The sequence below is a fragment of the Tetrao urogallus genome, assembly GCF_951394365.1.
Source record: "Tetrao urogallus genome assembly, chromosome: 1".
Lineage (NCBI taxonomy): Eukaryota > Metazoa > Chordata > Aves > Galliformes > Phasianidae > Tetrao > Tetrao urogallus.
The window spans coordinates 127,315,297-127,330,057 of NC_136813.1; the positions used below are offsets into that span (position 1 = coordinate 127,315,297).

At 42.2% G+C, this 14,761-nt stretch overlaps 1 protein-coding gene across 3 annotated transcripts in view; it reads right to left on the reverse strand.

Moving 5' to 3' along the window:
• The window catches only part of IRAG2 (inositol 1,4,5-triphosphate receptor associated 2), a gene marked incomplete at both ends in the record, with an annotated part of 36,663 nt that overhangs the window by 287 nt on the left and 21,615 nt on the right, over window positions 1-14,761 (reverse strand). The window contains 18 exons of one of the 3 annotated variants that reach the window (XM_079549181.1): window positions 1,133-1,237; window positions 1,337-1,438; window positions 1,864-1,928; window positions 2,034-2,111; window positions 2,762-2,805; window positions 3,697-3,844; window positions 4,659-4,793; window positions 5,203-5,343; window positions 5,948-5,975; window positions 6,061-6,115; window positions 6,903-6,969; window positions 7,104-7,177; window positions 9,111-9,227; window positions 9,353-9,417; window positions 9,499-9,545; window positions 12,364-12,445; window positions 13,224-13,371; window positions 14,455-14,559. In XM_079549181.1, coding sequence (XP_079405307.1) covers window positions 1,133-1,237; window positions 1,337-1,438; window positions 1,864-1,928; window positions 2,034-2,111; window positions 2,762-2,805; window positions 3,697-3,844; window positions 4,659-4,793; window positions 5,203-5,343; window positions 5,948-5,975; window positions 6,061-6,115; window positions 6,903-6,969; window positions 7,104-7,177; window positions 9,111-9,227; window positions 9,353-9,417; window positions 9,499-9,545; window positions 12,364-12,445; window positions 13,224-13,371; window positions 14,455-14,559 — 1,606 coding nt within the window. Of the gene's footprint in view, window positions 1-1,132; window positions 1,238-1,336; window positions 1,439-1,863; window positions 1,929-2,033; window positions 2,112-2,761; window positions 2,806-3,696; window positions 3,845-4,658; window positions 4,794-5,202; window positions 5,344-5,947; window positions 5,976-6,060; window positions 6,116-6,902; window positions 6,970-7,103; window positions 7,178-9,110; window positions 9,228-9,352; window positions 9,418-9,498; window positions 9,546-12,363; window positions 12,446-13,223; window positions 13,372-14,454; window positions 14,561-14,761 lie in introns of those variants that run through there. The other 2 variants (XM_079549182.1, XM_079549183.1) reach the window with 2 other exon arrangements.

Sequence of the window (14,761 nt, forward strand, 5' to 3'; positions counted from 1 at the left end):
TCAGAACTTGGAACTCCCAACCCTCAAACAAACAAACAAAAAAAAAAACACCACCAACTGAAAACTCCCACAAACCAAAAAATAACACAATAACTCACCAAGACAGTAAGCCAAGATTTGAAAAAGCACATACATCATTAACTATCACAGACAAGGATTCTGTTGCACTAGGAGCTTTGCACAGTGCTAGCTGACATTTTGCAGATCAGTAAGTTTTTGATACAGGCTTTAGGTGACACACCTAAAGCCCAGTTCAGGCAGCCACCTGCTCCATTCTACGCTATTTCTGAAGAGGATTCACAAGTGCTGCCTTGCAGATTGTGAAAAATTCTGTGTCTCACTGCTTTCTAGGACTTTGGTGCCTCCCATGAAATTAGGGAATAGTCTTTTCTCACCTACTTTTCGGTGACTTTTCTTTCCTACTTTTCCTCTCTTAAAGCTGTCATGAAATTGGGAACATGTATTCTTTGTCCAACAATAGAAAGTAAATGTATTGTTCTTTCTGCTGTCTTTTCAGTTTTACATGCTAGCGTGCAATTGTCTCCTTGCCCAGGAATGCCTGAACTATAGGTTTAGCTTAGGATATTCATGCAGTTTTTCCTGTACAGAACGTGATTCCTTTCCTGTAAAAGGATTCTTGAAAGGATTCTTCTTGAGGACAGCCTTCTTTGACCCGGGAGACCCAGAGAAATTAGCTGCAATAATCTAGACTTGGTGGTGATAACTGCTTGTCTCTCAGTTTGTGCCTGCTGCTAGGTGCTGTACAGGCCTCAATAAAAAAAAAAAAAAAAAAAAAATCCATGGTGTTTTTTTTGTGTGTTTTTAAAATGAGAGTAGATGTCACATGCCTCAGTAGCTCAGAGCTCAGCTATAAATACAGGCACAGAGTAGTAAAAGCAGGATTGCAGCATGAAGCTCCCATTTATCTCCCCATTACCTTCCCCCTTAAGGTTCCTAATGGATCCCTGGTGAGGTGAGTCTGGCATCTGATGTTATTCATTCCTGGTTTGTTTTTTTTTCAGCAGTCAGTGTTGAGAACAAAACCCAAAGCGACAGCTTTGGTTCCACTTCCCACAGCCATCCACTGCTTTACCTCACAACCATGTGAGGGGAAAAAACAAAAGAAACTTACGCCGACTTCAGGTTCCATTTTGATGGACACTTTCCTTTTTCAGAGGTACTTTCCTTTCTTGATAGTTGTTCTTGCATTTCAGCAGGCAATTCCAGCTGCTCATTTCTAAAAGCAAGCAAGCAAGCAAGCAACAGTTCCAAAGCTTTTCCATCAAGCATTTGATTTGACAGCTCATAACACGGAGGGCATTGCCATGGAACTTACTTAGTTTCCAAATGTTCATCCTCATACTCTGTCCAGGAATAGGTGCTAATGAATCGCTGTAGGGAAGGACGCTTCTCATTTTGCCTTGCTCCTAGTCGTCCCCTGTCATATTTTAAACGTACTTGCCTGAGTTTCCCCACCAGAAACATATCATGAAATTACAAGTTTAGCAGCAGCCTACTCATTTGGTTGGGACTTAGACAAATAAGTTTCAAGATTAGTCACCTAAAATTAGGGATTTTAAAAAATTAAATCCAAATCCATTAACATTAGCTACCTGGTTTTCATATTTTAGTTCTAATGCAAGAGAACATAATTTTTCAATTAAGGGTTGAGAGATTTAAAAAAGAAAAGCTGCAGCATTTAGTCACAAAAGCTCATTTACCTACTGAAGCACATAGAGCTAACGTGAAAGATGTAGCCTAATGTTATTATACCTCAGGACGCTCCATAGGTTGCTTTATATAGGCACAGCTTGAGCTGAAAATTATTTAACCCTAGACAAAGAAGAAGCCGAGCAACTTTACCAACTGCTTGATCTCCTGTTGAATTTATCACTCCATTCATCTCCAACAGGTTCTTGCAGTTGGGCCTAGAGAAGAAGCACAAGCCACTTAGTGCAGCTGCCTTTTCCCAGTGAAACTCAGCCACTTCTGAGAAGGGACACGTGCCTCACCACACGAGAGCCCTTACTCACCAGTGGCACCCCAACACCTGCGTTTCCAGAGCTCCTAGGCAATGTTGCAATGCTAACTCTTCGTAAGGATGGTGACGGCTGCAGGAATAAAAGGCATTACTGGCTCAAAGAATGACTGGATTACTCACTGAGTGCACAAGACACCATCTGTTTTGGCACAAACTGTAAAAACTCAACACTGATACTTAGCTTGAAGTGACACACAACAAGCAATTAAATGATGCACACAGCCTCAAATGCATGCTTTTTTTTTTTTTTTTTTTTTTTTTAAGTAGCATCTTCCCAGATTAACTGCTCCTCCCCACCTAAGTAGAGGCTGGGCACACAGCTTCCAGCAAAACACCAAAAGTGAATGCATTCCCTCACAGGAATTCCTCCAGTCAACAGGAATTGAATTCATTTTTTCATCTGTGCTAAACCCTTCTCTTGTAACGCCAATGGGAGAACCACATGTGAACAATATTTCTTAGCTGCTACATGAGAACACAGTCATTTCAGCTTTTGTGAACCCCTCATTTGCCCTAAGAGGGGCCACACACAACTCCCTCGGGTCTGGAGGAAAAGGGGGAATCAAGGCAAATGAGAAAATGTGTCTGTGTTTGATGACACCAGCCCATATTTGAGAGAAAACCATCATGTCAAGCATGCACCACAGTGCCAGTGCATGACTTGGCAAAGGAAACCACACACACACACACACACAACACATTAAACTAAAAGGGCCATACCTTGAAGTTAAAGGAATTGGGGAGCTTCTTGTTTGTAGATTCATCTGTGAACAGATTAGACATCAGGAAGGTTTACACAAATGCAGTGTGTTTTAGTTGCAACTAGAGGTCTGACTTTCTGCAGTATCTGCCTAAGCAGAGAGTACATCAAAATGCTCCCAGAAAGCAGAAATGAGATTTCAGGGGGAAAAAAAAGCTCTCTATTTCTAGATAAGTTCTGAATATATGCATATATTACACATCCTCTGCAAGGATCAATTCCTGTTGCTATCAGTGTTTCTACCATTATCAGTCAAACACCCTGTTTTAGGCCAATCTCTACAGTAATTTATGGTTCGTAGACAAAATTTAAGATTAACCTGTGGTTTAGGCTCCTGATTTTTAGCAGCGCACAACTAAGACCACCTTATCTGCTCTTAAAATGCATGCTTCACTTCAGAAGAAATTCATGCTCCTCCTGGAAAAGCCACAAGTTCATGACACTGTCTGAGAACCCAACCACTCTACCATTTGCTGAATGGGGGAAACTCAGAGCACCTGCAGTTCAACAGCTGAAATTCAAATTTAGAAAAGAGCTGCAAGCACCTACAAAGTCAAAACTAAACTACATAGAAATAACAGGCTGGGAACACTGCAGAGTGAGCAAGCACCTAAATGTACTGCTCAGAAGCAGTAAGATTACCATCACCATACCCAATGCACTTGTGGAAAAGCCAGAACACTGCCACATCCTTGCACTGTTTCTTCCCACTATCCCACAGTTCCTCATACTTTATATACAACTTTGCTTGTAACATAGTATTTTTCCTCTAGTTTTAGAAAAGGAGGTACATCAGTCACACAAATCTCTCTACCTCAGATGTTGAGCCTTAACTAGGCAGGCCTGCCTGGCAAACTGCAACAAGAGGAGGGCCCAACCGGCTGGTCTGAGTTACCTCGATCTCCAAGAGAACTGAATGACCTCTCATTCTGGAGCAGGACCTGCTTCAGCTCCTCAAGTTCTGCATGTTCTTTTGCGTACATGCGCTTCAGGTTTTCCACGTGCTGAATCATTACTTCCACAGCCTTGCTGATACGGCTCTCCTGACAGAGTGAAACGGCCGTAAGTCAATGAAGTGGCCCCTCTGAGGAGCTACACTGTGCTTAGATTTTAAGATTCTATTTTCTCCGTCATCGTCTATCCACTCCCATCTTGTACCATAGTGGACAGAAGTGAGAGGATGTTGCATCACATCTACAAAGTTTCACTGCAACCCATCTCTCATTTCACACCAAAGTTACGCAAATCTCATTTCTTCAGTGACTTTTCTTATTCTAACGTGGTTCATACTTTAATGTTCTGAGTCCTTATAACTCACCTCCTTTGAGCAACAGTCTGAACACTATAATACAATACATTCACTAGTATTGTCAAGACTTATCTTCATGCTGTTCTTCCACATGCTTACACACAACATTTGACTAGATTTTTAAAGAGTTTCCATATATTTCACTTACGCTTCCTCCAAAGCCCTGTTAGGACCCTTCCCAGAAGGCAGGGAATTACCATTAGAGCAACAAGACTGCTGTTGCCACATTATATCTTTGTGCTCTCTATTGTAAGCAGCCCTAGGCTACCAGTTTTCTTTTGTTTTGTTTCATTTTTTATTTTAAATCAGGACCACATTGGTGCTGTGTTCCTCCATAATGCGGTCATTCTCACAATGCCTGTGATTCCCAATAGCAACACATGCAGCAGTCTGAGAAGGCAGAGCCAGGACTAAACCTTACTGGTCAGTTTCCTCTGCATATATGAGTTCCCACATCTAGTCCTGAAACCAGAAGCCCAGCCAACAGGTACTGCTAACCCTCAACAACTAGAAGCTTTTATACAAAATGTGTATGTGGGAAGCATTACCTGGTTAATAGCTCCCAGCATCTCTGCTCTGCTGGCAACTCTGGCTGCATACTGGCTGAGAAACTGCAAGCTTTTCTGCAGCTTCTTAATAATTTCCTGTGCTTGGTTATCTTCTTCACACAAAGGAACTAAAGCCTAACAAACGCATGGAAAAGAAAAATAAATGTGAGCTGTCTTTACAGAACAACGGGCAAACTCAACTGATGATGCTGAAGGGCAGTGTTCAGGCTCAGAGTCACCACACTGGCACTCAACAGCCTCACTCAGTGTACCCTGATAGCAAGCTCCAGTGGACAGAGACTTCAGCTTAACTAGCATAAAATCAATCAAGTACAGGGTTCTTTCTGGACACCTGTGCAATAGAGAAATTCCCTACTGTCTGAGCACTCAGATGCAGGTTAACCCTCCAATACTAAGTTCCTCCTATTTTAAATCCATCACTTTTGTTCAGATTAGTTTATGATGTACTACAAATTCTGGAGAAAGAGCGCCATACTGGAAGACACTAATAACCACTGCTCCTGTGCACCTCACTCACACTCACCTCCAACATCTTCAAAGCATTTGTAATCTCCTTTTTCAAGTTCTCTTCAGCCAACTCTCGGGATCTTTCTTCAAGCCTCACCCTCTTGTCCAAAGTGAACAAGTCACACTTAAAACCTAAAGACAGCCTTAGAAATTCTGCCTATTGTGGAAACAAAATGATTTCAGAACAATCCAAGCAGTGCAGAGTTGTGTTTTTTTTTTTTTTTTTAAGTAGATATGAATGCTGAAATGACATTTTGGAATATACTCCATAATGAAGTTACAGAAGAAATACAGAAGATAAAACAAACATGGCTTGCTTCCCCAAAGCCAGTCCTTCCATCTATAGTGATGGAGAAAATAATCCGTAGCCAGGACAGATGAGACTCTGGCAGCATGCAGCGTGCCATCTGTCCTTTGAAAAATGGGCTAAACCAATACACTCTGCCAGGAGGAGGTCACAGCTCTGCTCTCCTTCACCCTTGCAAATGAGTGTTTCAGTTGCAACAGTGTTTTAGTCAGTCTTACAGATTTCCACCTTTTCACATCGCAGCCCTTCCATATTTGTGACATACAGAAACATTGTTTATGTCAACATACTTGGGAACAACACTTCAAAAGCCAATTTTCAAAAGTAGACTGGGTTTAAGTTACTCAGCACCATTCTTTTATATGGGAAAAGATAGCAATCCACAATTAATGGCTTATGTACGAGGCCCTTCTGTTGTCCACAATATGTAAGGATACAGGCAGTAGAGACTTACCTCCACCTCCTTCTCACTCGGAGAGTCACTGTGAGATAAGAAGAAGCAATCATGTAACAAACTGCTACTCTGAATTCCGACATGCAGGTATCACTGAAAATCAGAACACTTACGGCTCATTTTGCTTCGCTTTATCTCCTTTAAGGCCACCTGTAGTGGGTGAACTCCCTGAGAAGAAAAAAATAAAAGCGTTCTCAACCAAAATGAAAAAACAAAACGAAACAAAACCAAAAACCAACAGCCCACCAAAATGGTTTGTGTCAGTCTTTGGAGCTCCAGCAGAAGCCACGGCTGTAATTCCTGTGTTAAACTCTTTTTTTTCTTGTGTACCTCAGTAGAACAGCAACAACAAAGCACTGACACTTGCATGGAACCACAGAAGTTAGTTCAAGTGATTTCAACTCACATCTTGCGTGCATGGGAAAGCTTAATATAAACCTTGGATTAAACTTTCAACCCTTAGGTTCAGAATGTTACACCATCACTCGCTGCTGTTCTCCTCCAAAGGCAAAAGGTGAGGTGACAGAGTGGGGATCACTAAGCACAGTTCAGCAGAAGCATTTTCCAGTTAATCTAGAACACAGTACCCTAAATTTTAGTTAGCATAAAGGATGCTGCTTTACAAATCTCAGGAGGAGGTATGTCAGTTTCAGACACCCCAGCTCCTCTGCAGCTCTTAAGTTCTTCCTCCTGCCTAGAGGAAGCTGGAGCTGGTTAGATCAGTATCTGCAGAAATCAGAGAAGCAAGTTTTTGTATGCTAACATCTTTCATTTCTCTACTGCTAACCCAATTCTGGTGTTCAACTGCAACATCCATCCCTAAAAACAGAAGCCTCATACAACTACTGGCACAGCCCAGGCAGTTTTTTTTTACACCCACTCACACAGCTCTTGGCACAGATGACCAAGGGACACACCTGGTAAGTTAAGCAAATGAACTCAACAAATCTCTTACCTTTCCTGCTGGGAACCACGGCTGGTGTTACCTCAATCTGTTCTTTAGTAGCTTCATTTTCCATCTCCTAAAAAAAAAAAAAAAAAAAACACAGACCAAGGCAAAAGCTGTAGAAGCCCTGAAAGGGCCCATCCTCTGCTGCTTTGCATCGCTACCACTCAGCCAAACAATTCAACATTTCCACATCACCAGGACTCTCACCAGGTCTTTCTTCATGGGATCTGCTTTGTGTTCTTCCATCATGGAGGTGGACTCCTTCTTGATGAGGTCAGGTTCTGGAAAAAAAAACGTTCCAGAAAAGAAATGTAATACAATCAAAACAAGCCTCCAACACACCAACACCCAGAGTACCAGCCACTGACCAACAGACCTCAAAAAAAATGTGTAGTAACATGCACTACATGTTTATGAGCAAGACTTACTTCTGACCAGAGTTGCTCCAGGTGAAGTCACAGAAGTTCAAGTAATAGTCTCTTGGTTTTTCTGTCCTTCCCCCCCCCGCCCAGCTGTTTTCTTTGTTATTTAGAGAGAGAGTTTATAATGAGTTTTTATTTCAACTTCAATTAGCACAGGAATACAGGAGATAAATTCCCATGCACAAGCTAGAGAAGAAGCAGCGAGCGTTTGCAATTCTCCAACTTCATGCTATGAAACATCAGACAACACATCAGATACAGAACTTAATTCAGCTACCATTACAGAGCATCTCGAGCATAACCAGGTCAAGAAATGCACAGAGTTGTGGTATATCAGGAGCTTATAAGCTTCCAACGCCTGACACCTGGGCTGCCCTTCCTACTCAGAAAAACCACCAACCAGTAGGGTGCTGGCAGAGCCAACAGAAGAGCTCTCCTTGCCAAAAGGCTGGTGGCAACAAATTGCTCAGTTCAGGAACTGATGATGCCAATTCGGATTCTTTCAAGTGCCATAGTGTAGAAAGCATTTAAAGCAGTCAAAAAATAACCTCCAAAAAGACAGCTATTAAAGGGAAAATATTTAAGAAACTGAAGGAAGTCTTGGAGAGTTAAACTGATTTCTTGTGTGCAAGTAACTCTGGCAGCTATTTATAGCTCTTAGAACATCCAGAATTTTTTTTTTTTTTTTTTTTTGCTGTTTATATAGTCACACACACCCACATACACAGATGCACAGAAAGAAATAGCACAAGAAAAGAAAAGTTTCAGGTCTGAAGTGCTCTCTCTCTTCATCCTTCACATAACCAACATCCCCTGCTCAGTGCTCCCTTTGCCCCTGCTATTTTTTCCACAGCCCTAAGTATCCAACCTGGCTCCCAAGCACCTTTAGAAGACGTTGTGTAGTAGTATTAAAGATCACAAATGCAGATTCAACAACACTCCCATCCTAATGCTAGAAATGCTTTCTGCTGGGAGATGTAAAGCTAGCAGCAGGATCTCAGACTTTAAAGCTATTTGGACTCTTCCTGATCTGCTTTGCATGTCTGTTTCCTCCTTGCTAAAGGTACTTTCATCAACTATGAAAATTAACTGCAAAGGCAAATTAGTAGAAAGAAAATATATTAAGAAAGGAGACTGAATTAGATTTCAGGAAGATAGCTCCCAAGAAACAAAACAAAACAAGAAACAAGATGACAAGAAAAGAGCCCTATATTTGGGTAAAGGTTAAAGATAGTTACAAACAACCACGAGTTCTGTGGTGCTTATTCAGATCAGCCACGCACACACTCTAGTTTTGTTTTGCTTTTAGTTTTTAAGAGAAGCCCCAGCAAATCTGGTAAAAGTCATAATTATGGATACATGTTACTATAGGGAAAAACAGGACCATACACAAAGGTCTCCATCTCATCTCTCCTCCAGGCCCACCCCATCCTTTTACACTCTAAACATCAACTTCAAAGGAAAATGCCATTTAGTACAGTTACCAAACCTCATGAAACAATGAAAAGATTTTTTCCTCCCTGAATGCCCTGGGGTTTAGCACCCACACAGTGTTACACCAGCTGATTTCACCAAGTTATTTCGTGCTCACATACAACAATAAGGCACCCTCCTGGGCACAGCCTTACTCCTACTTATCTTTGAGAGCACTTGCAGGTGTGAGTGTTTGCAACAGCAGAAATTCAGAAGTTGAAGTTAGTTTCTTACTCAGCTTCTTCATTTTAAAGGCATTCTGAAAGCAAACTGTTTCCTCACTGCACGAGCACCAGTGTGGCTGCAGCAGTTACTGTACCTGACACAGAACCAGCTGCATCCTGATCGTTGTTTCTCTCCATTGTCAGAGAAGTTGGCACAACTTCCTCCTCTGCGCATGAGTTCTTGGGTGGCTTTTCCTCCATCACAAGGCTGCCTAGGTATCAGGCCACGGAAGACGGAGCACTTATCAGTCAGTGAACGCAGAGACTTCACCATATCTATTTTGAGAGTTTCAGCACAAGACATTTACACACCTGCACTCTGGTTTAAGGGCCCTACCTGTTACCGGCGCAGTGCTTTCTGAAGAGGATGTAAGAACTTCTTGGGGAGAAGTTAAGCCATCACTGTCAAAACAAAGTTACTTTTCAGATGCTCATCCATATTATACAATCTTAATACTTTTAAAGCTTCACACAAAACCTGACCTGGATGGGATCAGACCAAGTGGTACTGACGGCTCTGCACAGTCCATCTTAACAGGAAGAGAGAAGAGTTAGTATCAGGTTGCCTTGCAAGTAGAAAATTTTTTATGCCATCAAATGTCTTGTGTGGAAGGGACCTTAAAGCCCACCCAGCCGAACCCCTGCCATGGACAGGGCTGCCCCCTCACCAGCCCAGCTGCCCAGGGCCACATCCAACCTGGCCTTGAGCACCTCCAAGGATGGGGCACCTGCACCTTCTCTGGGCAGCTGTGCCAGCGCCTCACTGCCCTCTGAGTAAAGAATTTCCTCCTGACATCTAACCTAAATTTCCCCTCTTTTAGTTCAAAGCCATTCCCCCTTGTCCTATCACTACCAAACCAGAGTCAGTTTCCTGTTCATAAGCTTCCTTTAAATACCAGAAGGCCACAATAAGGTCTTTTTGGAGCATTCTTTTCTCCAGGCTGAACAAGCCCAGCTTCCTCAGCCTTTCTTCATAACAGATATGCTCCAGCCCTCTGATCGTGTCATCTCAAAATCTTAATTACTCCAGCTGTACCTGAATTACCTCAGCAGCAGAAAACCAGATGGTACATGAGCACAAAGTCTATAGCCACCTCTACTCATATCATACAGCTTACTGTGATACTACTGTTCGGAGTGATAACTCTCAGCAGAAATTTAGTGAGATAATTTTGTTCCTGACAACACATTTAGCTTCTAACACATTTTCACATGACCAAAGCATGTATTACTATACCACTTTGCTATCCCAATTCTATGCTTAAGGGTGCACCCATTTTTCAAGGTCATAAGTGCACAGAACTCCATTCAGCTATAAATATTCAACTCATTTACGTAGATAAGTGCATTACTTTTAACAACTTGACTGCACAGACAAAAAAAAAAAAACAACTAGTTTTGCTCATGTGCCTTTAGCCACTGCAGTGTGGTTCTGGTCCCAAGTCTTATTGCGTCACAGCTGAGAAGAAGAACATCTTTAGCCTTTCAATATGCAAAGAGAGACACTGAATGGGAAATATCCTTCTTTCCCCTCCAGTAGAGCTTGACTGCCCTCGCAGAGTCTGTGCCTCAGCCAGCCGATGTTTCCTCTAATGCAAACGCAGGCTATTTTTATTCCTATTTGAATTCTCTATTAAGCTTAAGGAAGTTCAGCATTGTGTTAGTCTTGTTCAGGCCAGTAGGACTAAAGGAGTAGTTGAGGAGAAGAAAAGAGATGAATGGTGCACTGGAATGAAGCAAGAGAATTCTGAAGGATTCCTGAAGCACAAACATGCACTGCCAACACAAAGCAGATGGCATCTGGAGCTGACTAGCACAACACAGCATCCTGCATGACCTCTCTGGGTAACCTCAGTAGTTTCCTGTTTTGCAATTAAGGAAAATCCTCAACTCCATTTTTGAAGACCTCATACTGGCTGCTTGTATTGGGATTGCAAAGTCTACACTTAAAACAACCACAACTAAAACACTTTATACATTTTACTTTCATACCATCAAAACAAGTATGAAATGCCCAATTCTGATCTAGCTTCACAAGCACTCCTTTATTTAGTATCCCCTGATCTATCTCCTACAATGACAGCATTGACAAAGCCCTGGAGTTACTTACATGCAGAAGGTCTCAGCCTGGTCAAGCACATCTGCAACCACAGTGCAAAATAAAAAGAACTAGAGATACCTTTCCTATTAATCTGGGGTATTCAAATGTCTCCACACATCACAGGTTTCAGAACAGGTACTGGACACAGTCTGTTTACCTCCTCCTTAGGGCAAGCTTTAATACTTACATTTTTCCTTTTTTTCCTTGTTTTCCTTTAGGAAAAGGAAAATGCCACTTGCAAGTCCAGTTGGAATTACAGAAAACTCCAGAACAATGAAGGACAGACATTTTGAACAACTTTGCAAAGCTGCCGCTTCCCAGGAGGATTAAAATCACTGCAATTGCCCCTCTAAGACAACATAAGCAGCAGCAGCACGAGGGATGGAATTCCCCACCTTCTCTTTCCCAGCTGAGCAGTGTGCTGAGACCACAGGCAGTATCTATCTCCCACTTTCTACCTTCATTGCACTTTCTGCCTCACTTTGCACTGCACTGAGACCAGGGCAGCTCTGAGGCTGCATACTCACTGGTGCTGCACAACTTGTTTCCAGGTTCACAGAAACCACCGACCAATTTTTACTGCTGCCCATGCTATAGCTTGTAAAGCTAATTAGAAAGCCATGCTGTGTAGCAGGGCTGAGGTCTGGATTTCAGCAGTGAGTGCTGCAGCACTGAGCACAGTGCTGAGACATGGTTCATGTGGCTGTCACCATGAGAAAGCTGGCTGACAGTTCAAACAGTAGGAGGAAGCAGTTTGATAGATGCAGAATTCACTACAGCAGGGAAAGCATATCCGAGCACATGACTGAAGGAAGGTCTTACATACAGCAAATACACCATTTTTGAGCTGTTACAGACATAGGAGAAAGTGCAGAGAAAGGCAGCATTCACAACTAAAGAATCCTGTCATCACTTACAGGTGTGGTGAGGTTACTGAGACTTCCCCGGCAAAACAGAGCATTTCTGTTCAAAGAGCACTGGCTGAAGCCTATAAACCATTTAAAAGTCATATCCCAGCTAAAACCATAACCCAGTGGCACATGAACATCAATACTTTTAGGTCAGTAACAGTATTCCAGGATAGAGCCCAAGCAGAAGGAAATATCCCAGAAAAAAACATCTCTGCACCCTGCTGGCTAGTGCCAGCTCCATTGCAGTGCTGATAAATCTTCATCTGCCTGTTTGTAAGGCACAAAGTGCACGAACCCATTCAGAACTACATTTGGGGTATCAGAGACAGCACTCACCTCAGTAAGTGAAGAGTCCATCATTGTAATGGAAACAGGAAGGTCTGAATCAGTATAGCCACCAGCAGAGTATATTTTCCACCTGGCAATACACATTTTATTTGCATATTGCCTGAACAACAGTGAGATACATTGCCTTAAGCACATAACAACCAAAGTCACTGCTATCTGTACAGTCAGACAGCTGGTCTCCAAGAGAAATTCATGACAAACATCAATCCCTCCTCCCCCAAACAGCAAGAACCACCACCTGTCCTTCCCAACCTCCTCCACACTGCACTGCTCTAGAGAAAACCTATGGCAAAAGCTTCAAAAGCTGCTGAGTTTCCTCAGAAGCTGCAGACTGCCTGCTTCTACATCTCCAGGAACATCCTTAGCTTGCTTTTTAAATATTCACTGACATTAGTTAGCTTGCTTACAGAGTCTTAAATAGTTCAATCTGTTTAAGAGATCTAAGGAGACAGTTTGATAGGCAAGATTTTAGAATCTTGCACTAAATTCTGCCAAAAAAAAGTTCTCCTTAAAATGGATAAGAATTTGGCTCCAAAATGCAAGTGTCATCATGAGTTAAATACTGAAATAGACACAAGAACACCTACCTTCTGCCTCAGCATGAAATGCTGTTCACTGCCACCATATCTGCCTGATGGCCATACCAGTGGTTCAGTAAAGTTTTAATAATACTCTTGAAAAGAGGAGCAAAACGTTCCCCCCAAAACACCATTAGCTGGCCATTGAGTGCCCAATATATTAAGAGATGCTCATCTTTTGAACCTAGCGTGCTGAGCTTCTTCCAGGACCTGCTGTATCCCAAGCAGTCTTCCACCCTTTACCCCAAAGAGGTTATCCTGCCATCTTACTTGTACCCTACTGATGTCACATCTGAAATGGATGCATGCCACAGACCACAGCTTTCAAAGAGGCTAGTGACAGATCTCCATCTGCAAGGGGGATTCCAGCTGTGCACAGGAAAGTTAATTGGGCAGGAGGTTTCCAGGTTTAGAGCATCTGTAGAAAGTGAAAGCAGCATGAAGAGGCACAGCCACAAGCAAAGTTGTCACAGTCACATCAATTTTCATTTCTTAGGTCTGAGATAATAAAGAAACAGACCAATCTAATAAAGATTAAGAAAGTTTTTGTCTTGTATGAAGGGTTGGATTACCCGGGCTTTGCCTATTTTTGTACATGGAAGTATGTACAGGGTGTTTACTTCCCTGTAGCACCCAAGGAAAGGGATTTGTCCATCAGTCAGGTCACAGAAACTTCTGTATGGCAAAGTATTGGTCTAGTGAAGTGTTGTTTTGTGGTAAAGGGCAGTGGAAAAATAGATCTTTGACTGAGGACTTCTTAAAACAATATTTGACTGATGCAAGACACACAAACCTGCCTTCTTTATGGCAGGATCACAATAATACAGCAAGTTGCAGCTACACTGCGTTAGTGCATTTTAGAAAGCACATACAATCAAACAAGTTTATCCTCTATTTCCCCCAGTATGGGGCTAGATTACATTTGGGTATTTCACAGCTTGTACTAGAACAGTCACCTTGTTCTACCAGCTTTATTAATGGAGGAAATACTGTTCCAAGTGCACTCTGCTGTGCAGTGGAGTAAGGCTTGAGAGATGCAGGAAAGCACAAACCACATATAAAGAAAGAAGTCAGAAATGCTACTATTTGATTCTCAAAAACTATGCTACCCCTCTGAGTTTTTAAATCAGGATTGTCCCCATCTCAGTAGCAGGATGCCACTCACTGCCTTAAGCGTGTTCAACAGGATGAATAGGAAGAACATAAGTCCCATCAATTCAAGTACCTTGCCAAGAGTATACTTGAGTGTGTGTTCAATATGCTCCCTATACTTTTGAGGACCATTGGTAGACTAACAGACAGCCACCTTTTGAGACCTTTATTTGAAAGCATTAAAAGCATGGTTCAACCTCAGATCATATGCAAAATAGGCTAAAGCCAACAGCAGGCTTTCCACAATCTAGAAGCACATTTGGCTGCAGCAAGACTGCTCTATACAACTTATTAACTCCTCTGTACTTCAGGAAGAGGCAGAAAATTGGCAGACATCACTAGGTCTTACCTAGCAGAGGAGTAAGACTCCAGTATGAAGTATCAGAGGGCAAGGTCCTGGGAAAGTCAGTGCACAGGGTAGGTCTCTCACTCCACAGTGTTTTTCTATTAGCAGCTCTGCTGCCCTAAAAAAAAGTACTTAAGTTCAACCATGATAAATGTACTGGTGCCATCAGCGCCACACACATGCAGAATTGTTTTTGCATTATATAATACTAAGTTATGCCATTTCCCTCCACCCACACTTTTTCTAGAAAAAAAAAACTTAAATCCTTCATGGGCAGAACTGATAAAAAGAGGTAGAATAATTGAAGTTC